Below are 27,067 nucleotides of genomic sequence, written 5' to 3' on the forward strand. Positions count from 1 at the left end.
AAACTGTACTTCTACGTGCTTGTATATATATATGAGCTCTAGGAGCACCCGGCTGAGACGCCGGCAGGACTGGGTGCAGACGTTGTCTCTTCTTCAGCCAAGCCACCCGTCTGGTGGTCGGCTGGAGGAAGGAAGTGAAGGGCGTTGCCGCCTCAGGATTCTCGCCTCCCCAGCTTGCCACCAAGGCTGACTGCAGGTGGGGAGGCTGTAGGTGGTGAAGTGGACTGATGAGGTGGCGGTTGCAGAGGGTGAGGAGAGGCCCACCACCCTCATTTGCATGGTACGGCGGGGGGAAAAACTGGCGCTAGAGGTTGGTTGAGGCCGCCATTGAACAGGACCATCGGTTCCTGCTCATTGTGGACCATCTCCCCTGCCGTCTCGAAGCGGTCAGCGAACTCCAAAACATCGGAGTGACCCTGGCGTAAACCGAGGTGATGAGCCTGGGTGGCTTGCCTTGCCTCAATCTTGCCTGCTGGGTTCGGTTCTGGCTCGTTCTGTCACGAATCGGGGGTGGAAGAACCCAATTGCAGGCAGCGACAATGAGGTTAAACGAAGACTTTAATAAAAGACAAATTACAAATACACCCACGATGGGGGGAAAACTGAACTGAGGAAAGATACAAAAACAGAAAACAAAGACTTCCCACGAGGGGGAATAAGACAAATACTTAAAGCTATGATAACTAAGACTTTCTAAACATGCATCAAAACAAGTCGCAAGGTAATCTTCAGGAACACACCATGGAACCAGGTACAAGCCAGGAAACATGTACAACGAACAAGCACAAGACAATAGACAAGAGGGCATTATATAGGGAGACTGACAAAGGAGATAACGATGGGCAGGTGTGGGTAATGAGACACAGGAGGAAAGCTATACTAGGAACGAGAGGGGCGGGGCCAAATGACGAGACTGGAGAGAACGCATATTACGTCCTGATTGACAATAATATGTTTCTCTCCACATAAAACACGTGGGTCTGTCATGATTCTGCCCCTAGACCAGAAAATCAAGACAAGAGATGGCAGAATCATGACAATATATATATATTCACATTTTAGATGCACTGACAATTCTCATAATATGTTCATAAAGACAAACTGGCAATTTCACAATTATTTTAAAAGCATCACATTTTATGTAATTGTGCAAAATGGATCATGTTAAAAATCTCTTTATTTAATTTATTCAAGTCATAAATAGCACCTGGAATTGAATCACTATTTTGTCATTGATCTTGTGTTTGAAGAGCTTAAGATATTCCACTTACAGAAAGAAAGCCATATAGGATCCATGAGATGGATGTACTCTGGCTTTCAATTACTTTGCAATTGTTTTAAGATCTTGCTCTTTCATGTTACCAACAAAAGATCTAGAAAGGCTTTTGTTCTGATGATTTCCTGAGCAATACGTACAAACCTGTCAAATAAAATCTTCTATAAAACCCTTTTCCCGCCTCAGGTGTTGGATGAGTTGACCTAGAAGAGGAGAGGTCACAGGTTGAGTTAAATCAGTGCTTCAGGCCAGATGAAAGCTAGGCTGTAAGACTGAACCCATGCTGTCATTCTCTTTAAGAGCATCGCATCATCAATCACATGCACCTGCAACTCTGATATTGGATTTTCAGCATCCACCCCCAGTGATACATGTCAGATAAATGAGTTAGGTCACTTCTCTAACACATGTACTATTTGTATCACTTTATCTGTTGGAACATCTTTATAAATGAATTTATGGGCAGCGAGTAAATATTTGATGGGTTCAAAAACAAGTTTCTTGTCAGTTTTCAGATTCCTGAAAATGTTTAAAAATGAAGCATTTTTAATGACTTCAGTGTGCCAACTATTCTAGTTGTATTTCCGTTGTGCTTTTCACACACATAAGTCCAAAAATGTTTAGGGTCTAATCCATTTAGAAAGCTAGTTTTTTTGCATCGTAAGAAATACAAAATATATATATTTTTGAACTTACATTTTAATGATAATTTGTATTGTTTTTTGCTTTATATTAGTGCAAATTGCATTTGCAATAAAGGATGAACCTTGCTGTACCTTGGTTTTGAATAAGGTTTCATCCTCATCAGAATATGTTTTGTTTATAAATATATGTTTTTAGATGCATTTACCGAAAAACAAGCCAAAATCTGATTCATAAAACTAACCTTGTTGGTGTGATCTACCATATTTGAGTTTGTTAATGTAAGTAATACTTCCCTTAGAGTGAAACAAGCATGCAAATGCTGCTCAGCTGCAGTTTTAGTTACTTTTCAGTCTGGTGTGATAAAAAGATGAACTTTGGTGGAAAGTTTGTCCATCTGAATCCTGGAGGAGGACACATTCTCCCTATTAAAAACACAGAGAGCACAGTCTCTCGGTTGTAACACTGCGAAATTAAATCTATTAATAATGATCTTCTCCATAGTTTTATATAATCAATATGTCATAACATGGTAGCTAACCATACAGTATAAACATTTCAGGCAGTCGATTTTCTACTGCTGTAAAACCGAGCAGCACAAGGACATGAGAATCAATTATTTGTGCCCATACCCACACTAACCAAATAACAGATATGTGTTAGCAGGGCGTTCTATATGATGAAAGTACTGTAACGTGTTGTGATAATTACTTTACAGCATACCAAAAACAATCAGCTGCCCCGAGTCTCAAGAGGAGTCTTCAAAAGCACACCGTGCCCGGTCATTGTAAAGAACGGAGCAATGGTTCATTATTTCTGTTCCCTTTACAGGCGAGACTGTGATCATTTCACATTCACTCGTGTTCCTGAGTCTTCAGCGGCCCCAGAAACCTGCAAACCACACCAGAATCCCAGAGGACAGAGGAAAGAGAGAACAACTCATTCTATAGTGTGAAAAGGAACAGTGGAACACGGGAGAAATAACGAGAGAGTGATAAAGAGAGAGAAAAGAGAGAGAGGAGAATAATGAAGAAGATGCTGGTCTACCTTCTGTTCCATCTGCTCAGAGAGGCCCTGCTCTCTCTACATGTGAGCTGGGGAAGTCTAGTGCTTTCTGCCTGCTTGAGATGATCACCAATATTGTTATGGGATGTCAATGTTATGCTCTAAAACTTAAATTTTTTAAGTTCTTATAAATTGGAGTTCTTATCAATTCTTATATTGGAGAAAATCTTCAAGCAACAGGTTTGTTTTACTGCAAAAAGACCTGAAAGTTCAGGATTCAAATAAAATAATTTCTCTTTTCTTTAGATTTTGGGGTGATCTATTCACACATGAGGTTCACAAACACATATGTACAGTAGGTGATTGTGGAGGTAGGAGGAAACTGATCCAATTACACTTACGAACACAAGTATCAGAGTCCAGATATGATGAATTTTTAAGGTTTCTGCTTTGTCCTGACCCTTTGCAGCCGAGAGTTTCAATGTACGGTACATAAGATGATATACATCGTGCATGGGTGAACATAGAATTTATTGGACTTCTTCATTTAAACATGCATGAAAATAAAAGTAAGGAATGCTAAAATTGCAAAGAAGTTCACAGCATAGTATTTTAACCCATTCCTCACTCTTGGAGTTTTATGAGAGTACTAGTTAACCTAACCCGTCTCATAGTGCAGAGCACCGAATCGAACCTTGTTGGAAGTGGAACATGAGTGATAATGTTATGTGCAGAGAGACGCTGATATCCATCAGCAGTTTGTCTGTCAACATACAGTGGGCAGGAATAGAGGGGCAGGGTGGAGGAATTAAAGCTCTCATCATCTGTACTCTCTTCAACACAAACCCAGAGGGCTGGGAAATAGGAAGGTTTGGGGGAGAAAGTGTCTCTAAGAGCTCCAGATGCCGGATCCCATAGCGCCCCCTGCAGCTGCAGTCCACACAGGCATACACCATTTGGGGATGGAGAGGAGGGCGATGATGTATCTTTAAGCACCTGAGTGACAAAAACAAGATAAATATTTTACACTTACAGTATATATGCTTCATTGCTGGGGTGTTTGATTTACCTTGAAATGCAAAGAGAACACACTGATATCTTTCTTTTGGATGCTGGCTACATCTCTGATTAGAGCTACCAGAAAGCCTTGGGGATTCAGAAAGGCAGACAGTTGATAAGCATGAGGTTTAATGCTGCTTGACTCCTCCCACAGGTATGATTCGAGTAGATCTGCTCGAGTCTCAAGACGTGAGAGAGCTTCTGATGTGACATTGATAGGAGTGGAGCTTGTCACGTTATACTTTGCTGGCTGAAAATTGTCCCAAAGCATGAACGATACCAGTTCATCCAGACACTCCCATTCTGCTTGGAAAAACTGACGCAAATGACTGAGATATGCAGATCCCATGTCCACACCGATGTCCGTCACCTTCTGTCTTAACTTATCTCGCAATGTTAGTAACCTTTCCCAAGCTTGCTTGTATTGGGGAAGTTCTTGTGATTGCATTAAAATCCTGGTGTCTTCTCTGATATCTCTATTGATGATCTGTGACTGATGCAGCAGAATGTTCAGGGTCTGACTTTTTAGCTTCATCAGTTCACCTGCCACGTCTGGACTAAAACCGAGAGCTATTGGGTCATTGCTGTCAGTAATACGTTGAATACGATGACTCAAGCTTGTCAATAGCGACCCAGTATCTGCAAAATATCAAGGAAAGGAGTATTTGTGTAAATAAGTATGAAAGGAACAGTTCACCCAAAAAATACAAATTCTGTCATCATTTACTCATCCTCGAGTTGATCCAAATCTAAACGTCTTTGTTCTGATGAACACAGAGAAACATATTTGGCAGAATGCTTATAACCAAACAGTTCTTGGCCACCCTTGACTCCCATAGTAGGAAAGAATACAACAGTAGCCAAAGGTGCCTAATAACTGTTTGCTTTCCTACATTCTTCAAAATATCTCCTTTTGTGTTCAACAGAACCAAGAAATATGTAATACTCATTTTCCTAGTATGGTATTAACAGCAGTAAGCACACATTATCTATTCTCTAATCTTATTATAAGACTTAAGCACAGACAGGGCCACATATTATAATATTGAAATACAAAAAACATTAAATCAATATAGTGTGTTTGCATACCAAAATTTCCTGTACAGCTAATGATATCCACAAGATTGTGAGGACCACGCCCCCATGATGCAGACGACTGTCTGAGGCACACCGTAACAACACTTTGCACAGCTACTAGATCAGCAAGGTCTGACACGTGCCCACCATACACTAGATGACCTGTGGAGAGAGATCATTCCAAGATCGTTTGCTTTTTTGTTAGATAAGTTATCCAAATTTTTAGCAATGAACATTTATAGGGCACGTAATTCCAGAGGGTTCAAAACAGAAATGTGAAGGTCATACTGCTGTTTAAATACTTAGAAATTAAATCTATTCTTTAAGGCATACAAACTGCTAATTATTATGTGTTACCGGCGCAACTCCTTTGAGTAGATTTTGCTTCATGTAAAACGGTACTTTATGAAGAGTTACATTACTTTCTTTTCAAGTATGAACATTTTTCAGGTTCATTTAAAATATTTACACTGAGCACAAATAGCCTGCTGTCACGATCCCTTTCTGTGTTTCCCCTTCATGTTAGGGACTTACTTCCTGTTTCGGTGTCCCTTTTGTATTTGGTTTACTTGGATTGCTCTAGTTTCTTGTTTCTTTATTATTTTTAGGTTTTACTTTGTCTAATGTTTGATAAATCTTACACTGCACGTGGATCCGCTTCCCTATAGTTTCTCAATGTTACACCCGCCTTGTTGGCAGAGACCATTTGCACTAGCTCCACCCACCAATATGTGATTGGAATAGAGAAGGTGTAAGAACGACGCCACCAGTGGCGTAAGGTGTAAAGTCTAGTTTTGGCAATGGAGACTGGGGTTCTAACCTGCCTATTGCTACCTTTTTCTATCACTTCAGAATATTAAGGCATTTGTTTTCAATCTATTGCTATTTACAATTAAGTGCAAATAGCCTCTGCCTTTAAAATAACTGTTAACTCAATTTTCAATTTGTTGAAATTATTTTCTGTGGTAACTAGAAACAGTTTAAACTACAGTACACATGCATTCAAACCAAAACATTTACAGTACCTGCGATGTACTCTAATGCTTCAGCTGTCTCACTACAGCGTTTGCTTATACGGTCATGTGCATCAATCATTGCAAGTAGATCTTCTTGAGTCCTACAAAAAGAAATGTTTCATGTACATTATTTTGAGCACATATCTTATGTGTGCAGGGGCTGATAGTACACGTTACATCCTTACCAGAAGTAAAGTTGCCCTTGACCCAGGTGTCTGGATGCTTGTCTCTGCAGCAGGACTGAGTGCAGGACGGCACACTGCTGAAGAGATCTCACTGCGGATTCAGTACGTGCAGGAGAGGAGAAAGTGTCTGACGCAGACAGCGCCTGTCTCACTGAGGACCACAAGTCATCCTTCAGGTCCCAGGAGGAATCACACACCAAGTGCAGGGCACTGATCCTTACAGCAGCTGTATCACATGATACATTATAAACATCAGTGATTGACGGTATACAGCAGACTTATCGTTATCAGGCCCGATACCAAGGTCATGAACTCGGATACCAAAGTGCGATACCTCACGTGACATCCTGACTTGAAAGTTTGTGGCGAGCACATTTTTGAATAATGTGTTTTGAGGCAGAGTTATTATTATTATTATTATTTCAGTGTGTTGTGCTTGGAAAATACATAATAGATACAGGTGCAGGCATCGGTAGCGGCGAGGATCAGAAAATAATATTGGTACTCGTACTCTGTCTTCAAGAAATTGTATCGGAGCATCCCTAGTACAAATGTATATTACAAATGCAACTTTCTCTTACAAGAAACATGCTGTTTTGAGACTTTTTTTCTGTTACTGATAAATTCACCGAACACAAGATATGGAATATACCAACTTTAGAGTAAACAAATAAAGACCAATGGAGGAAGACCATGTGTCAGCCTTAAAGGTATAGTTCAACCAAAAATAAAAATGATGTCATAATTTATTCACTCTCATTGTTCAAATTTATTTTTACTGTGTAACACAAAAGATGTTTTAAGAATTGTCTCATTGGTTTTGTGCCCATACAATGAAAGTCAATGGGGAGCAATGTTGTCTGGGTATCTACATTCTTCAAAATATCATGCAGGTTTGAGGGATGATGAATCATTTTCACAGTTGCCAATATGTATTAAAGTAGAGGTTTACCTACCAGGGACTGAGTGAGGATTGTCACCTTTGGTGATGAGCCACAGTCTGAAATTGGGATGCACAGGCTTTCCTGCACTTACACTTTTGAAAAAAGGTCCATTTGTCTCCACATCGGTCACATGCTCTGAGGTTTGAACAGACAGAATACACGCAAAATGATGATTCAGAAAATAGTTTGGAAGATCTTGTAGATTTAGATGTGGTTATCAGTCACCTTCGCAAGACACTAACTGTGTTAACTTATAAACAACTCTGACATCCCAACAGTCAAGAAGATGACAGTTGTTCAGGACAAGCCAATGTCCATTCTGCACAGCGATGTCCAGTGCTGAGAGAACAGCATCTCGATGGCAAACAGATCCAAAAGAAATGACATTCACTTCCACCTGTTGACAATTATAACAAGGAAAAAACAGACATATACAGTACATTAAAAATAACGATCACTCTTGAATCACGCCGACCTTGCAAAGATTATAAACTAGAAAACAATAACTAAATCTAGCAACCTAAACCATTACACCCTACTATTAATTTGTACTAGCTTACCGCTTTCTTGTGCGATTGGTGTCGAGCAACCTCTTGAATCAAGTAGAGAGGATGTATGCTCATATGCGCATCTTCATTTTTGTTTGGCAGTTCAACAACTACAGGACCTACATTTTTGCATAAAAGTTGGAAGAGCTCTTCTGGGCAGCCCATTGGGGGGCCTGTGGCAACAACTGGAAGCAAATGACCTTGCGTAAAAGCTGCAAGATCTTCTTCCACAGCCGCTAGCCAATTAGGACACAACGTCTTCCAGAGAATGGCACGCTGGATGGTGGACAAATGCGTGTGCGATTGACAAGGGATGGGTCCAATGACAGTGGATGAAGGAAAGCACAGATACTCCTGCCACTGCTGGGATGTACTGATCAGAGATGATACTAGACCCCCGAAGGGTGCAATTGTCTCTAATAGATAGACATCAGCCTGAACGTGTGCTGGAATCCAGCTAGGCAGCTCGGGGACAGACTGTGTGGAGGGTGATAAAAAAATGTCTCTGCTCAAACCTCTAAGGAAAATATCTTGATCAGATTCAGAACAGCCCTCACTGTGCACAATAAGTGCAACAGATACCAATAATCTGAGTAATGTTGCATTGCTCCGAAACAAGGAGCATTTATACTGAGAAATTAAATGAGACACAATTCTGTTGGTAATCTCAGCTATGACTGATGTGGGTCCATGAATGCTCACGTCTGGTCTCCCCTCTTTTAAGGCTGAATGTAAAGTCAAGAGGAAACTGCGTAAAGTGAAAAGATAACAATGGGAAAGTTGGGTCACGTCCTGCAGAGCGTTGTAAAGGGCTGTGGTGAGGACTGCTGCTCGATGAAATTCAGCCATCAGGGATTTGTGGCGATCTATCTCTTGGGACAACTCCTTGATTTTTGCTTTAAGTTTAAGAGAGACACTTTGACATGTGTGCACAAGAGGGAGGAACTCAGGATCCTGGAGCAGCGGTGTGGAGGAGCACATGACATACTCCATCAAGGAAACCTGCAATGATAATAATGTCCATTAGTGCATCCCTGTGTACTATTAAAATTAATATTTTATAAGGCATGGCAGTCAAATACAGGCTAATCATTCTTAACCACCTCGTTCTGAGAAAGCTTGTGTTGAAGTGTCAGTTTTTCTGTCTTTACTTGGCAGTGCAGTGTCCACTCTTCAGAGCACTCTGACTTCATCAGTTCTGTCAGAATAAGGTCTTGAACTTCACTTGGGCTCAAAGACAGATTGATTATTTGAACCTCATCCAAAAATGAATGGTGATTTTCTAGCAGAAAAATGTGGGGGCAAAGGATACAAACATAAAATAACTAATAGAATATCAATAAAAATAACAAAGAATAACAAACTTGTGCATCAACTGAAAAAATCGTACACACACACTGTAGCGCAACGCGGCATGACACAAATCCATTATGAACAAGGCGTTTGGCGCCTTGTATCGTGCTGCATTCAGTGTGGACAAAATTTAAAATGTGTTCTTATAGGTTATATTGTCTTTTGTCGCGTCACATTATGTCCAGAGTAGACTGGATGTTGGGTCCAAAATGTACAAAAATGTTTGCTCCATAGACTAAAATGCAGAAAACAGCGTCATAAAAAGGGAAATGGTATACATTTGAAAACTTTGAATTTCCATTATCTTAAATTATTTTTGTACATTTTGAACTCTTAGCAACATAACAAAAGCATTTTTGTGCAAAATGTATGATTAAATAAAAATTTCAATTAGGTGTTACGATTTTGTGAACCTAGTTTGAAAAACATTCATGAAATCAAATTAGATTAAAATATTGAAAAAGTATGCTGTTTATTCTGTTTTCAGGAACAGAGCCAAAATAACAAAAAAAGCCTAACTGAAAAGGACAAAAATGTCCATGTGGGCACATTAGGGATAGAAGTAACAAACAAAGCAAGCTATAGAAAACTGACTAGAAAGCTATTTAAAGTGATCTGAAAACCGTCATCAGACCGGACAAGAAATGAAAAAAACTCTGTCAAGCTTGGTGAACACATCCAAGAAGATCAAGAACATTGTTAATTTAAAAAAAACTGCAAAACAAAACATACTGTGTCATCATGCTTGGTGAAAGTCAAAAGCAGGGTTTATTACAAGGTAAATATTCAGTATTTTGATCAATGTGACCTATGAAATAATTTACTGAGTTTTGTTTTCACTTTATATTTTTGACATGTTTTGCTTTGCATAATTTTTTGCTTCATTGGAAACAATAAAGAATCTTTGCATTTTTCCCCGAAGTATTCCAAATGAACCAAAGGTTCAGTAGCAGAAGGCAATACAGCAGCCCTCACTAGAATCTGGAACATAGCTAAAAAGAATACTGCATCACCAAAAAACACATTCATTTTTAAATAGTTATTACTTTTGTGAAGTATTTGACATCTCACCATTTATCAGAGCTGGAACTGGGAGGGGAGTGCTCATAAAGAGACGAAAGCCAGGATGAGCAGCTTTGACTGAGCAACTCTGACTGAGAAAAACAGAAGCTGCTGTTTGAACGAACGGCTGAAGAATCTTTATGTTTGCCATTGCTCTTTCAATATATTTCACCAGTACACATAGATCTGCAGTGAATAACAGTCAAGGTGAGTGCAAATCATCCACAGCACAGATGTAAAAATGATGAAACTCAAAATCAAATAACATCAAGGTCAGGGAGGAACGTTGCGACTGACCTCCTTCTGCTGCGTGATTTAGTTTATCAAGTAACTCTGGATCATCGGCAGAAACTACAAGTCCATATTTATCCTCCCTATGGCATTCCTCTTTACCTCCTGTGTAATGATTTAAAGATGAAGTAAATTCTCGCTCTACCTGAAGGATATTTCTGAGTTTTAAGGGAACAGGGAGACTGTAAAACTGACCTGTTGGAAACAATGTCTGAGAGTTCATTAACTCATGTTGATTTACATCTGCCAACAGAGGGCAGCGCTGAACCTGTCCAACTCTGTGTCCCCATAATATAACAGTTCGAACAAGATCAGAGTAATCTCTAGGAATGAGACCCAGCCCAAGCACTCGATTCAATGCTATTTGATATTCCCTATTCACAGGAATGGGCACACATGTAGAGGTTTTGAGGTTTACGTCATTTATTACTGTATGTGGGTCCTTTGTCTCGACACCAGTCAGACAAAGCGTGTGCCATTTTTGCAGCAGTTCCTGTCGAACATCAGGCCTAAATGGACCCAAGTATGTTATAGTAGCTGCCAAAATCAGGGCATCGCCTGGAACGTTCTGTCTGTGCAAATTTACTTCCTGTAAAAAAATGTTTCATGACACATTACTTACTGTATATAACTGACAAAATTAGAAATTTACAGAAAAACTTAGAATGTTTATAATGTCCTTGTGTGGACTGTAGACAAACTTTAGTGACCAAAAGTGATCTTTGCTTTTATTCAAATATATTATTAAAGAGTTTTTTATGATCTTCTATGCATTTTGTAAACTAGAATAAGATCCAGACTCTCTTATTCACTATAGTTAGTTCACTATAGTTTATTTCAAACCACACAACTCATGTTTTATGGTTTAATGGGATCACCAATAAGTCAATAAAAGCAAATATTTAAGCTCTCCGGACATCACTTTTGGTCACTTCTGCACTAAAACCAGGGTTGGGGAGAAACGGACTACATTTAACTGTAACTTTGATACAGTTACGTGTAAAAAAGTTATAATTTTCCAGTTACATTTTGTTAAAAATTTCTTCATTTAAAACGAAATAAATCAACATTTTGGCATAAGAACACTTATTTTTGAGAGCTATCAATTCAAGGAGATTTTACAGCTCTTTTGTTTTCAATTAAGAAAATGCCAACAACATGGTTGTACAGTACAAACTATACTTCCGACTTTACAAAGATATACTTTCTTTTTCAATGTTTGCAACAAAATGACATTTGCTTGAATAGGTTACCTTTTGCATCGAATATTTTACATTTTGGATCAAATCTTTAAAAAAATACAGGCAGTTTTTAATAATTATTCTTAATTGAAGAATTGATATATGTGACTTCGAAGGAATCCAAAATTAATCAGATTACATTATTAAAAAAGTATTCAGTAACTCAATCCAAGCACCAAAAAGTAAAGTCATTTGTAACTGTAACGGAACACATTTTTAAAGCAACCCTCCCAAGTCTGACTACAACAAATATTGTAAACACATTTAAATTGTACTCGCAAACTTCCAGATTTAATATGAAAGGCATCAACATAGGAAAGAACACTGTAAATGGATCATTGTTATTCATAGCTACCTTTTCTGCTGAATTCCAGTCTTCTATGTGACTTTCTATCAGTTTGAGAGTAGCTGATGACTCCCTCTCATGTTCTTCTGCTGTGCTAAACTCAAGCTTTAGCAACATCATGTCTTGTCTGTTAAGCTCCAACTGCTTTTTCAGCTCTTGTAGTCTGTCGTGCTCTGACATCTCCTGCAGCCTAGAAACCCTTAATCTTGCTCGACTTTCAGCCATGAGCTCATCTAAATCCCGCTTTTGAATAATCTGAGGGGCCATGCGGCGCTGTACACAAGCATACTGGTAGACAGCTCCTAACCAGCAACACAAAGACTCACAAGCCCGACTTGAATCTCGCACAAAGCTTGGTTGAAATCTAGGTGCCTGCACGATTTGCCCCAATGTTTTCATCATCTCAGCACTTAATGTAGAGCAGTCAAAAAACTCCAGTTCCTGCAAGTACAGAACAATTAGAAAACATTGTTCCATCCGCTTTTGAACACTTTCATAGGGTTTAGGTTACCTCAAAGAAACTAGACTGCATTAAAAGCTGCCTGCTATTTGCCCAGCCAAGTGGACGGTTGAATAACATGCATATAATATCCATGACTGCAACGACTCCTTCAGGGGGCGTCCTGTAGCGACGCACCTCATCCAAGTCAGAGTGACTCAAAGACTGCAGAGCTTCCACAGCTGCCTGGAACAGAGGGCTTACCTGAAGAAACAGTCAAACAAAAGCTATTTCCATGTGTCTTATGTAATGTATAACAATCATGGTAAACAGATGGAGTGTGACCTGTTTAAAAGCATCATGAACTTGCTGCTGAAGTTGACGTGATTGCTTCTCTAACTGTGAGAGCTGCTTCTCTTCTAGCAAACTCTGGTGGCTGGTGTCTTCCCAGATTTTGTGCGCAGAGTCAAAAGAGTCCTGCAGCTCCTCCAGAGACTACATTACACATAAATACATACAATGAAATGAATAATAAATTATTCTTCCATACATTTGGTTTAGAAGCTGATCCCTGGCATTGAACATTGTTGTGCTAGTCCTACCACCAACATTTTTGACTTCGGGCACAAAGTCAAGGTGACTCAAGAAGTGAAACCCTTGGACAAGATATATGAGCCAAACGTCTGATAAATATGAGAGTTTGCTAAATACTATAGCAAGTACCAGGGGCAGTTCTAGGGTGACTGGAATAAAGTTACTTTGAAATAAAACTAAGTTATTCATACAGGGCATGGTAATAAAAATACTCTGGACTTTATTGAGAAACCCCTAGCGCTGCCCCTGGCAATTACTACTAACACATTTCACTCTGTCTAAAACGTACCTTCTTTTTTTCTTCACATCTGGCTCTTAAACTCAGAACTTCCTGAGTGTGTCTTTCTACTGTGTCTGTCATGCCCTTAACACTTGCTAAAACGTTTGCCAACCTAAAGTGTGAAAAATGTTCAGATCTTCAATAAACATTCAAATGCATTGATTAAACAAATCAATAAAATTACATGAAATATGTTACATGAAAAAGAAAATGTTTGACCTCACCGCTTCTCCTGGACTTTGTTTTGCTCAAATAAATGACGAAAGAGATAGAGGTATCGAATCATCAGCTCTATATAGGACTGGGGGCTAAACGGTTGAAATTTTAGATGTGTGACAGCATATTTCATAGACGATTGATGTATTTCTGCCATCACCTGCGAAATGGTAGCCAGTAAGCTATTCTCCTTGGCAACTAAAAGCAACGGTAGATAGATAGATATAAAAAACTGATTAAAAACGAATTTTTTTTCCCAAATAACAATAACTTTATCAATATATTATCTAACAATTCACAGATTCAACAGTTTTAAACAGATTCACCTGCATTAATTAACTCAGGTAAATGATGATTGTTTTTAAAATGATACAAGGCACTTTCAACCAAAGCCTCAGATGTCCACGGTCGGTAAACTTCTACACAACAACAGAGACTCAAAGCCTTAGAGATGTGCTTCTGTAAAGCTGATGATTTTTCAGATTGTGTTTCTTTGTTGTCCAAGAGGAGAGGATACAGCAGAAAAACATGCATATTGGTTTGGATGGTTTTGAAATACCTGACAAAAAGAAAATATACAGTATACAGTATATACAACTTTACCATCAATGAAACAATACAAATATACTTGAATGGAAAAGTTTGTCTCAAAATCAGAGGAGATTATATCGATTAAAGTCATTATTTTGGTTTGTTGTACTCAGATAAATTATTGTTGTCGCTTGTAATGTAATTGAGCCACTTTGAGTGGATGGACCTATTTATTGTCTTTGGTACTTGTCTGGACCTGGACAACAACTATAACCATGTCTATGAGGAGGCATGACATTTCTCGGACGTCACCTTAAATATCTTTATTTGTGTTCCAAAGACGGTGGGAGTTTTTAAAACTTGCTGAACGTCATTTTTGTCAATTTGATATTGAGAAGAACTTTTCCTTTAATCGTAATTCACATGTAGCATAAAATGAAGGAAATAAAATGAAATGGTTGCTTATGCCCTACATTTCAAGAGCCTCATCATCGTTCAACTGAATGTGTGTGTTCTTCATCCAAGTTTTCATCCTCAGAATCAAGTTCTTCAATTCCTGATCTGTGTAAAGTCCAGGTAGATTTCCATTCGCCATCACTAATAGCAGTTCATTCTTGACAGTTTGACTGGTCTCATCATGAACCAGGACAGCCAATTCTTTTCCACCCACCGCAATTTGACTTCCAATCTCTTTTAATATTTCCTTCAACTTGTTCTCATTTCCGGGATGGAGCTCAATAAGTTTCCATCCCAGTAGACTGGATGCTAGGCGCACAATGGTCTTTCTTCCTGTTTTTCTTGTTGCTCCAAACAGAGCTCCATGTCCACCAGGAATGAAAAGTGCTCGGAGAATATGCAGAAGCTGAAAGACATTCTGACGATTCACAGTCATTCTGGGGATGTAGTAACTGTTTGCAAACTGTTCCTCTCTCATTTTAATGGCACAAAGTAACTGGTTTACCAGCACATCAGCGTCTCTCTCTTGATAGACAGCGTTGCACTTAAAATGATGAAGGATGTTGTTCAATCGCCCACAAAAGTCTGGACCAAAGACAATGTTGTGAATGGCGGAAGCTATATCTTGCAGACGTTGAATAATCATTCTTGGGGTGATCTTTTCACAAGTTGTTGAAGGGACGTGTTGAGTGAATAACTCTTGCTGAGGTGGACAACTTGTGGAGGGTTCATCTACAGATTCATATTTACGCTCTAATGTTGTCTGTTCACTCTTAACATTTTCATCTTTCAATTTGTCCTTACTGTATGAGAATGGGGCCTCTTCATCACCCGAGGTACGTAAGTCGCTTTCTAAAACATGGCTCTCCTCTATCGGTTCTATCCTAACATCTCTTGTGTCACGTTCACTGTCTTCTACATGGAAAGAGTTTGAAAGCACTTGTTGTTTCCGATAACATGTGCTTGTAGCAGGTGATTCATCTGTTAGGTTGGATATATCTGCTGGGAGTGTTTGGAATTGGTGACACAATCTATTTCCAAAATTCTTCTCAGAAACTTTAGCAATAAGTGAAATAAGTTCTTGACACGCCTCATTTGAATGTATGCGATCACCAAAGGTCCGCAAACACTCATGCATCCACAGTCGAGTGATGTTGAGCTCATTGTCTATACATGGAAGCAATGTGCTGACACCTTGACCACTCTGAAGATTCTTTGGGGCATCAAGCCTTGGCCCCCAGAGGTACATTCCTTGAAACACTTTATGAATATCATGCAAACAATACGTAGTGCTTCGACAGTTCGAATCTGTAGAGAAAAGGTCATGCACAGCAAAGTATACATCAACAGTTGAAGTGATGATGCAATTTGCCATATCTGCAACTCTTTGCATGGGCTGTATTTCTTTCAGCCATGGTTGCAATTTTGGAGAATGCACAGAAAACAAAATTTCCAAAGTCATGCTCGGGAGAGCCAAGAGGGTAAACAGTCGAAAGAGACGTGGAGAAATGTGATTGGGAGTGCCTAAATGAGGAACACTGCAAGTGCTTAGATAATCAATAGCTTTTGATTGAAACTGTTTAAAGTGGGTGCCGTCAGTAGTCAACATTTCACCTCTTGAAATACTCTGACGCAGCACCGCACTGACATCTGCAAAGGGAGAATTGAGAGTGGGCAAAAATTCTACATCTTAAGGCTGGTAACTGAAAGTTACATAAGCTAGCACATAAAGGGTGTAAAATAAATAAACATGCTTGTTAAACAATTTTGGTTGACAACTCACCAAATGGTGCTTCATGAAGGTCATCAATATACATGAGAAATTTTTGTTGCTTTGCGGCATCTTTCATGTTGCTCTGTTGAGAGTTCTGGTATCTCATTCTCTCAAGCACCTTGTGCAAGTCAGAAGGTCTGAGACCCGGACCAGCTGGTAAATACAAGTGTGGTCTTGCTCGTGATATTAAAGACTTGCATAACATTGTCTTGCCAGAACCAGATTCTCCCACAAGAAGTGTTGGCTGATGAGCATCCAGTAGCATGTCCAGGAGATAAGCAAGCCTTTCATACTGTGTAAATGAACAACAAGGACCATTTCATGCCAAATTAATTCTGATGTTAACAAAAACCACACGGGAGAGTGGCATAGAGCGAACCTGAGATACAGATGGGAGGAGCTTTGGACTCTTTCGCTTGTTCCAATTGATGAAATTGGTTGTGTCTCCCATTTCCTCACCAAATTCAAAGAAGTGCTCAAACACTGTCCCTTTAGGTGGAGTCTCAACTTTGCAGTGACTTTTATATAAGACCTCTCTTGCAAAAAGATCAAACTGAGGCCAGTGTCTAAAATGAAAACATAACAGATACAGTATATTTTTGTTTATAATAACCATACATATTGGCTTAGAAAATACACATTGCACACATACCTGGGGTGTAAGTGACCTCCAAATCCCCAAATGTAAGCCACAAGGAAAAGGTTTCTTGCTTGCACACCCCACTGAGCAGAGGGAGCCATGGCATCAAAAGAGTGTGGCTTGAGAATTGTGTTATCTTCTTAAGATAGTAGTTTAAAGTAGTATTAGTATTATGATAAAAAATATAGCCAAAGTATAATACCAATACCTCTGTTTGTAAAATCATACAGGAAATCACATCCAGAACATATAAATGTATTAATTTTAATAAATGAAGAAAAAGTGAAATTCTACCTGTTGTTTCAGATTGGCTTGAGGTACAGTTTAAGCCTCCTTCCTTTCCAAAATGCTCCAGAAAAGCATGAAGAATTCTAAAAAATGACATCACTTCCTGCAAACCATCTGTTATCCTAGAGGATGGCCTGCCTTGCCTTCCAATACTTGTCATCTCTGAAAAAAGCTCTTTGTTTCTGAGAAACATGAGAGTGTCTGGGAAAAGGTCTTTAGCCAGGTGACCCCACATCTTTAGAGTAATCTGATCCACATTATGTTTATTTGCGAGCACATCCATCTTACTCTTTAACACAGCCTTCCACAGATTCTCTCCTGAAACATACACTAGATTGCCCTCTGTCACTACAGAGGGACTAGAATCACCAAGGTCAGTGATCTCAGACAGTATTTTCACTTTGCCTCTCGATGGCTGAAATTTCTCTCCCGATGAAAGGCACAGATAAGGATTTTCAAGATTACAAAGAGTACCCAAAGCGTCCAACCAAGCAGGCTTGCCTTGTGGATCACCATCCAGTACAATCCATCTTACGCTGTGCATTTGGACATTTTTCTGTTTGCTCCTAGAAAGGGGAATAGCTAATGAGTGTTCTGTGTGCCTTAATGCTTTGGTGAAAGCTCCATCAAACCAGGAGTTGTTCTTGTCACAGTAACCACCATAAAACTCTTTGTGGGACAAGGCATTTGGGAATAAGACTTCTGTGCTAACAGACGTCCAACAGGAATGATGATGGATGTCTGTACCTTCGAGACAATCAGATTCAACCTTTACAGCCTTAGAAAGTTTTTGAAGTGCATTTGCAAGAACTTGATACAAAGTTGTTTTGCCACTGCCTGCCGGTCCAACTAGAAATACAACATTGGAGAACATCAAAGCTTGATACAAGATCAACACGTTCTGAAGTATTAGAGCGTCTGCAGGAAATCCTCTTTGCTCCAAGTCCTCTTTCACAGCATTTCTAAGGATGTTTAGCTCTTTTTCATCAATTAACTGTTGCAGACCTGTAAAGTACTTAGCCTTTGGGAAGATCTCCTCAAATATTGTATGAAACTGTAATGCTCTCTTTGGATCAGAGACAGTATGTTGCATGACTGACAGAACTCCTTTGATTGATGCCTGCTCCTCCAACTCTTCATTTATTATTGCAAAAGCCTGACTGACAGACTTAAATTTGTTGGTTTCTCTCAAACGACAATCGTGATGCAATTGTGTCCCAGATGCAGCAAGCACCTTCTTGAGAAGGACAAGCCAAGAGGTGTTATGATCGTTGACAAAATCAGGAAGACAATGTGAATCCTTAGCTAAGCTAAAGAGAAAGACAAGACGTCGACTTAGGTTAGCTGCCTCAGAGAATCCTAATGAAACCATAATCACTTCTGCAATCATCTTGTAGTGTGGATGTACCAATGATACAGGTCTGACAGCAACCCTCAGGTTCTCTGGAATCTCTGTTGAGTACGCTTTTGCAGCAATTGTGATGCATCCATAACTTAACTTGGCCAAAATATTTTTCCCTGCAATAAGACATTCCACCTCATTCACCATATTGCTCTGCTTTTGGATTGATTCTGATTGACTGAGTTTTGATTTTTGAAATATGGAAAGATGTTGATGAATATCTGTGAGGTGCTGTCCCAACTCAGACAATGTCCCTTGTTCCATTAAATCTACCGAATCAAACACAAGCCAAGCTCCACTTTGAAGGGCCCCGAGAAGCATTTGAGAAACAATTGAGGAACCTGTGCTTGAGCAACACTTCATGCTTACTACTTGTTGCCCCAAAGCATATCCCAACTGCTCCGCAACATGTTTCTTGCCCGACATGTGGGGTCCACTGATGAAAGCACATTTATAGCTTGACAGAGCAAGAATTGTGCCCATACACGCTTTTTCGGTTGAGTGGGTTGTTACCATCATCCAGTTTTCTGGGCTTATGTATTCATAGCCATATGGAAGCTGTGTGCATAAAATGTCAACATAGACAGACTGGTTCACACAGGCTGAATCCTCCTGGGCTGGAATTAGGTCACCTTGAGTTACATTATAACTTGGGCTGAGGTAATATTTCGTAAGCTTGTGCCATTCAAAAGAGGAATCCAAATCAACTTTTACTTCAAAAAGCATATTGGTTTGCTGGGAATGTTTCATGGTGAGCATTACCAAAGAACGCAGACCATTTATGATGCGTTGTGATGCTAAAGAGTCTTCGTTTGAATTTGCAAGGTGGGCTTTCAATTTTTGACACAAATAGTGCAGTTTTGAGGTATTTCGGGATTTGACTGGTGCCAGCTTGGCAGCATTTGGGCTATGGAACAACTTCTGGGTCATAGTACACCACAAAACCTCCTCCGCAACCATAAGACACTGAAGCGGATAAAGAGATATTAGCTGCAGGAGTGAAGGAGGTTCATGAGCTATCTCAACATTTTTCTTCCTATAATTCCCAATCAAAACAGAGGTATCATCACATTCTTCTAGATTTGAACACTGCTGGACATCTTTGCATTTCAGAATCATCCATTTCATTGCTTGATGTAACTTTTCCTCAAAGAGGCTAAGCCAAGCCACAGGGTTGAGGTTTGACTCAAGATGGCAAAGGAAGGGAACATGCTCCCCAAAGGTTCCATATATACCTCGCACCAACACCCGGTCATTACTTAAGTCTGTCAAGTCATGACTTACATCGCGCTCATCATGAACATCAAGCTGCCTTACTCCCCTGAAGCATTTCTGCACCAGTGGTAAAAAGGAAGAAGGTTCTGGAAGTTGCAAGGAGAGAAGTTGCATCACCTCTTCATCACTTAGAAAGTAAAGTCTGGGGAACTGGCTTCGTGCTGATTCTAAGACAGAAAGTAACTGACTGGAAATCACCTCCATTGTTGTAAGTCCATTTATTAAGACAGTATATAGACTTTGCCCTTGGAAATCGTGACTGGCCTCTGTTGTCAACTTCAGTTGAACAAAGCTTAATATGTGAGGGTCCTTAACTGTGATCCCGATGATGTCTCGAAACATCTTATCCACTGGGTGAAACTTCTCTTGCTTCAACAGAGAATAAGTTACACAAATTAATTCACTTGATTAATTAATGCTACAGCACACAACATAAAGTTAAAGAGTACTTAAAACGGATTACATTAAAAACTCACCAGCTCATATTGTTCAGTGATGGCAGATGTTTCATTGAATGTTTTACTTAAGAAGATCCATCTGCGCTGAAATTTCTCAAATATATCAAGCAGTTTATCTGCAAATAGGAAAGAAACCAACACTACTTGTTGGAACTACAATACTACAATTGTGCCTGAAAAAATTATTGTATAGCTATGAGCTCATGAATATACCCAGCTCCTGTAAAAGCGACAGCCAGTATTTAACCTCTTGCTGCAGATCAGCAATATGAAGAGAACGTAGGATGTCAGAAACGTTCAGCACACTTTCTTTGACCTGAGCCAAAGTACTCTTTAAACCTGATGTGAGAAGAATAAACTGAATGATAGAGATCAATGGTTGAGATATGTTGCATAGGCATTGGCAGTGTACAGGCCTTACCAAGAATAGTGAAGGTTTCACCATCTTTAATGTGATGCTTTGGTGCACTGAGGCGTGAGGAATGGGAAGTATTTTTCTCTTTTGCATTTCCTTCTCGTGGACTTTGTAGTTGAGGCACAGCAATAATGAATCTGGTATGACGGAAAACGGCTCTTTTCCAATGCCTCTGAAGTGTTTTAAATGTCTGTTCCATATCTGCTTCGGCTTTGGCCTCCACATAGATCTGAAAGCCAAAGCAAACCCACATCCATAGTTTAAAGTGATCCAAAAAGCACTGTCAATTATTATTTATACAGATTATTTATTTATTGATGATTATTTATGATGACTTTCATAAAGAATGTAAAAGTGCTACTTAACCTTGTTGATTCGATTTTGATTCTCCTGTAGCTCTTTGGACATGAGCTCGTCCAATGTTAATTTCCATTCTGGGTCATACAGCAGGCTGATTTCTACAAAAGCAATAACATTAATGGTTGGATAATGTATATTCTGTATATAAAACACCATAGATTTCTACCAACCCTTACATTGCTTTTATCTTAAATGAAATACTAACCTTTGTATGTTTAAAAAAACATCTTACCCTTTGAGATGTTTCTCCAGTACTTCTGATTCAACATGAGGCTGCTTAGTTTACTCAATACAGGGATTAGTTTACTGAACCCCTGCAAGATCTGTAGAGTGTTCTGTAGCACAGCATCATGGGAAGGAAGAACTCTTGCACATGCTTCCGCCTGATTTAGCCATTCAATAATCTTGTCTTGAGCTTTACCCACCACAAACTGCAAGTGTACAAAAGCAAATTAGGAAAATGAATCTCTTTTAATTAAAACTCTTTTCTTCATGAGCTTCTCTGATAAAGTGTAGATAGGGTACATGCCTTTCTAAACTTCCCAAGCTTCCACTCCTGGATTTGTGTGGAAGATACACTCATTAGCTCCCAGAGTTTTCTTCTTGCTTCAATCTTTTGCTGGGCTTCAGTCACAAAAGAAAGATCCAGTAGGTGTCCTAAAAAGAAGAAATAATACAACTACTGAAATGAAACCAACCTAAAAAAACTACAATATGAGAAACACATCGGTTACTCAGTAGAAGTCAGAAGAGAAGATACTTTGAAGGATGTTGGTAACCAAACAACATTGACCCCCATTGACTTTCACTGTATCGAAACAAAGAGTCGAAGAGGTTCGTTCTCACCCCTTATGGTTTCACTGGCTCTGCTCTGATTATTCAGCTTTCCAGCAATCACATAGAATTGGCTGCACAATGCATTCAGCTGGATAAGCATTTCCTTGGCATTCTGGTCAGGGTCAAGATAGGGCTCAGATGAAGCTCTTGAAACCAGGTTCTCTAATTTGTTTGCCAATGTTGAAAAGTTGCTGTCCAGTGTATTGACCATTGAAGGAAGCTGGTGAAAAACAATATCTGCAGCACGTTTCAAAAGCGGAACAAACTGATTCCACAAGTCAGTTACCTGGAAGAAGAGTCAGCTATTAGATTTTGTGACTCAATTTGCAATTCAATTCAATGACCATATATCTACATGTACCGGCTTCATTAAGAAACCCCCATCTGGAGCCATGGGTGTATAATTTCTTTGCAGGGTCTCCTGTAGAAGGTTGAGGTCTTCTAGTCTCTTCTTTAAATCATCTGATATGTTCACACTGTGCTTTACCTGCATGTAATAATGTTAATGAATCTTTCTACGGTTCAAATGAATAGTGCAAGATTGACCAAGCTTTATTGTTGTCGAAGTCAATACCACTTTTGAAAAGGCTGTGAAACTGTCAAAGGTGTTTGGCTCGGACTTCATGACTTCCACAGCTTCTGTCAGCTCAGATGTCAAGTTCTCAGAGCGGAACTGCAAATCTTCACAAAGTAGCTTTTGCACATCCTTATCAATAGTGCTCAACATGGAACCTACAAACACAAAATCAGCAAAACACACTTACATTTATATTAAACACTGATATGAAAAAATAGTCCAAGACAATCATCTTGAAACATATTTTTATAACCTTTTAAACATACCCATTTCCTCTAGGACGTTGTAGATCTTAACAGTGAACAACTTATTTGATGTAGTAAAGGATGATGGCATGCTTTGAACTCTATCCATCCAAAAATGAAGTTTCTTGATAAGCTCCTCGTATTTTATAGAGGAGCATCCTCGCAAAGCCGCCAGAGATGTTGAACGCCACTGGTTAGTGAACAAATGCACATCTGTGAACCAAGAATGGCCCTTACACAGTTGGTTTACCTCTGTAATAGCTTCCTACACAAGTGAATAAAAGAGTCATTAATGTGATTTTGTTCTGTACAATAATACTGCTAATGGAAACATTTTAATGAAATGCATACTGTTTAATAAAGTCACAGTACCTGTGTTATTCTGGCTTGCTCGTTCTGGATTTCTTGTGTGCCAGTGTGGACTTTCAAATGCCATTCTAGCTGTCTCCGGGGCAGAGCCTGATAATGGCCTTGCACTCTCTGCCCCTGAACTCTGAGGGAGTTCATTTTGACGGGCACAATGGTTTGGGGTGACATTTTTGGCTTCTTTTGGGAGAAAACACTGCCAGCCCCTGCTACTTAAGAACCATTGTCGGTGCAGAAAATAAAAAAATATGATAATGGCATGATATATGTTGTTTATAATGTATGTTAAAGGGGTCATGTTATAAAGTTTTATTTTATATTTCTACCCAAAGTGCTAATAAAAGTTTCTTGCACCAAAACTATAATTTAGTTTTCTTTTCTAAAACTGTTCTTCCCTGTTGAGGATTAAGATTCTCCTTTGTTATATCAATATACAGTACTTTCTTCAAACATATTCTTAAAAATTTTACAGAAAAAACTTTTCTGCAAAGAATAGTTTTTTTCCCTTCACTAACTTCACTGATTTCATTTGAAGTTTAATTACCTTCAGGAATAAAAAATTTGATTTTCATTAACATGCCGTAATGAACAGTCAGTTACCTGCAGTGTCAGTATTCCTGCCGGTACATGCTCTTCCGGTACCTGCAGTGAGGTCTTGAGCATTACTGATGAACATAGAATCTCTGGGTAATCTGACTTCAGAACCACGTGACAAACTGCAGGAGTCGAACACCTGTAGATCAAATCAATATTTCAGCATATAGACTAGGATGCTGACCAAAGGTTAAGGATCTAATGTACGTACAGATATCCGCAAAATAAACCCTGGTGATCCAGAAGGCATCGGCACGATATTATGGCACTTACACTGATTCCATCTCTCTACAATTACTTTGAATGAACATTTTTGTTTAATTTTTAAACATCACTGTAAATGAGTAGTTTAAAAATAAGAACAATTAAGGCATTAACGTCTCACCTGAAGGACAGAATTTGGTACTGATAGCAACGTTTCATGCAAAACCTCCTGGAACAAGTGCAATGGAGGAAAAACTGTAAGCTGACCATCTGCTCCAAATACAATCTCTGTGTGGAAGAAAGCACCCTGTTGCTCCTGGTCTCTCTGATGAGTTAAAAGGTAAGAATATGATCAGGAGAGAGGCAGAAACTCAAAAGTTGGCTCTATCTGAAACTCTATGCTGATCAAGCTGTTGTTGTGGGTTGGATTTTTTCCATGTTAAAGCAGTCAAATGTTTTCACATAGCTTTAAAAAAGGACAAAATTAAGTTCAGAGATCATATATTTTGCCTCACCTTCAAAGCATTGTTAAGGAAGCTGTTGGCCTCTTGCTTTGAGATGGTGACAAGGTTTTGAACAATCATGCAGTCAACTAGAGCAGATAGGTTTCCCAGACGCTGAAGGGCTTGTTCGGCGTGACAGAGTTCTTTCTGGAGGTTTCTGAGGTTGGTAAGTTGAAGGTTTAGTGACTTACTAGTCTGATAGAGCTTTGAATGCTCCACTTCCATCTGGAGTTCTGTATGTACTTGGTAGCTTTTATTCTTTGCCTATGAACATACAGTATAACGTATCTGCATGTTACTAAGGGCACTGTATAACTTTTCAACATAAATGATAAATGCACTGATAACACAGCGTTTGTTTATGGGAATGCACAACTAACCATATCCAGTAATGCAGCATGACAATGAAGGAAACTGCTTAAAGAAACTTGAGCTGCCTTGTTCTTTTCCAGCAGTGCGGTTTGGAAATCGAGCAGCGCATAAGTCCTGGAATTGTTTTGTGGAAGCCAACTGACTTTCTTTATCTCCTCAATTAATCTAAGAACATTTTAGTGTTTTAAGATAATTGAAATGTGTTATATTTTATCTATAAAATGTTAATGTAATTTTGAATATGTCCTAAGGTGAAATTTGTTTTCAACAAAAACCTGGATAGTTGTAGTAATGCGTCTTTGAATTGGGGTACTGCCAACAGCAGCTGAGAAGGAAGGGAGTCCGTCCTATGTTTGACAGAAGCTATGTGCACATTCCTGTGCCATCTAAAAAGAAGAAATGGTCATGTAAACAGTCAGAGGGTCAGACAGTGGCTGCTGATATAAGATTTTATAATATGGAACTTTAAAATCTTTCATTTTACTGTATAGGTCTGTATTAAGTATATCCTAACTAGGACTGTGAAACGATTAAACCTTGATTCAGTGTTTAACCACATTACGAATAAACAGCCACCAATTGTGCAAGTTCTCCCACTTAAAAAGATGAGAGAGGCCTGTAATTTGCAAATAAATTCTTTAAAAATCAGACGATGTGATTTTCTGGATTTTTATTTCTCATTCTGTCTTTCACAGTTGAAGTGTACCTATGATGAAAATACAGAGAACTTGCACAATTGGTGGCTGACTACTTTTTTGCCCCACTGTAGGTCGGTGTACTGTGCATAATAGTTTTGCATTTATAAAAACATACAAATACATGCATTTATTTAAGAAAAATATTTAATAAAACATTTTTTAAACATTTATATATATTTTACAGAATATTCATAAATATAAATGAACACATGTAAATATTTTCTAAATATGTGTATGTGTTTATAAATACAAAATTAATTTGCACAGTGCACATACATATATTATTATGCCATCTCAAACTGAGAACTAAACATATTGCAGTGTTATTAAAATAAGACAAATCACCTTTTGAAAGTCTTGCGCAGTAAAAAATATCTGAAAAATGGGATGTGTCTCACAGCTTCCCACAACAGGGACTCTTGATACCAGCCTGCCAGGCTCCACAGCTCAACGCTGCAACCTTCTTGCACATGTATGACAGTTGTGGGAGAGAAGTTGTAGTAATCTCTGCCCACTGCACTTTGAGGGACCACGTGCAAGTCATACGGTCTGATATAAGAGCATATAGACTTATTTGACATATCAAACATTTATAACATTTTCAAGAAAGCAACATTCATATCATATCAAATAGCCTACAGCATGAAATTGTGAATAAAAATATCTATTTAATTCCAGACACCTGTAAGGACCATTTTCAGAAGCCTTCAGAGAGTAAAACTCATGTTCCCCAAGATGTCTTCTCTTGGTTAATATCTCAACCACCTCCGTTCCAGTGAGTGGTTTGGGTTTGAGTTTGCATTTTCGTCTGGTTTTAGTTTTATCCTGTGTGGCGCTGGGCTTCTCATAGTCGACACTTGAAAAACAAAACAGAAAAACAACCATTAAACTGAACGAAAAGACCAAGTTGCATAAGGAATGTGTCTGCACTTACTTGAATGTTTGGATGCTCGAGTGCTTAAATATTTTCAGCGGTATATCAGCAGTAAGTGCTGATGCCACAAAATGGGGTCCTTCATTCCACACCGGCTCTCTGAGTGCCAGTTCAACACCCACCTTTGATACTAACTGAGGCAGTTTAACAACAGACAGATCACTCTGCAATGGAGACCGAGCCCCGATGCTAAAGGTGTGAAAAGATGACGCTTCATTCTTAAATGCTGGTAATGGTGTACAATATTCATGAGACACTTGTTGAACGGGAGGGGATACAGGATCAAAACTATAATCTGATGAGTGGTCTAGTATATTTCCAATTTTGCTTTGGGTGATGGCAGGTCTCGAAAAACTCTTTCCTTGAGCTTCTCTCTTGGGCGATGACATGATTTAAAGCCAGCGGAGTTAATCACAGATTCAATGGACTAATAGTTTGGCAAGGATTCACAAAGTCCATATGCTGGAAAGATATCCATGTTATCCTGGCAAGAAATAAAAGTAATTGATAAAAACGTCGGTCATAATAATAACTAGAGATCATGTTAAATTGAGCACCTTATCT

General features: G+C 39.0%; 1 protein-coding gene across 1 annotated transcript; it reads right to left on the reverse strand.

The window, feature by feature from the left end:
* Positions 1-269: 269 nt before the first annotated feature.
* Positions 270-26,892, reverse strand: dnhd1 (dynein heavy chain domain 1; the record flags this gene model as incomplete). Its single annotated transcript, XM_079483789.1, has 40 exons — positions 270-494; positions 3,770-3,919; positions 3,993-4,621; positions 5,072-5,221; positions 6,085-6,176; positions 6,261-6,486; positions 7,217-7,339; positions 7,430-7,601; positions 7,765-8,229; positions 8,542-8,754; positions 8,904-9,034; positions 10,465-10,563; positions 10,654-11,047; positions 12,055-12,486; positions 12,599-12,748; positions 12,830-12,979; positions 13,368-13,470; positions 14,579-15,869; positions 16,176-16,211; positions 16,345-16,627; positions 16,715-16,901; positions 16,988-17,114; positions 17,417-20,309; positions 20,417-20,514; positions 20,612-20,737; positions 20,820-21,042; positions 21,180-21,271; positions 21,406-21,604; positions 21,703-21,830; positions 22,020-22,230; positions 22,372-22,497; positions 22,585-22,742; positions 22,854-23,097; positions 23,205-23,410; positions 23,841-23,931; positions 24,178-24,321; positions 24,512-24,763; positions 25,968-26,118; positions 26,252-26,425; positions 26,504-26,892. 40 exons carry the CDS (start codon positions 26,890-26,892, stop codon positions 270-272), a joined length of 11,733 nt encoding a protein of 3,910 aa, XP_079339915.1.
* Between the last annotated feature and the right edge of the window lie 175 nt (positions 26,893-27,067).

This window comes from Barbatula barbatula (genome assembly GCF_947034865.1).
Source record: "Barbatula barbatula genome assembly, chromosome: 20".
Classification (NCBI taxonomy): Eukaryota; Metazoa; Chordata; class Actinopteri; order Cypriniformes; family Nemacheilidae; genus Barbatula; species Barbatula barbatula.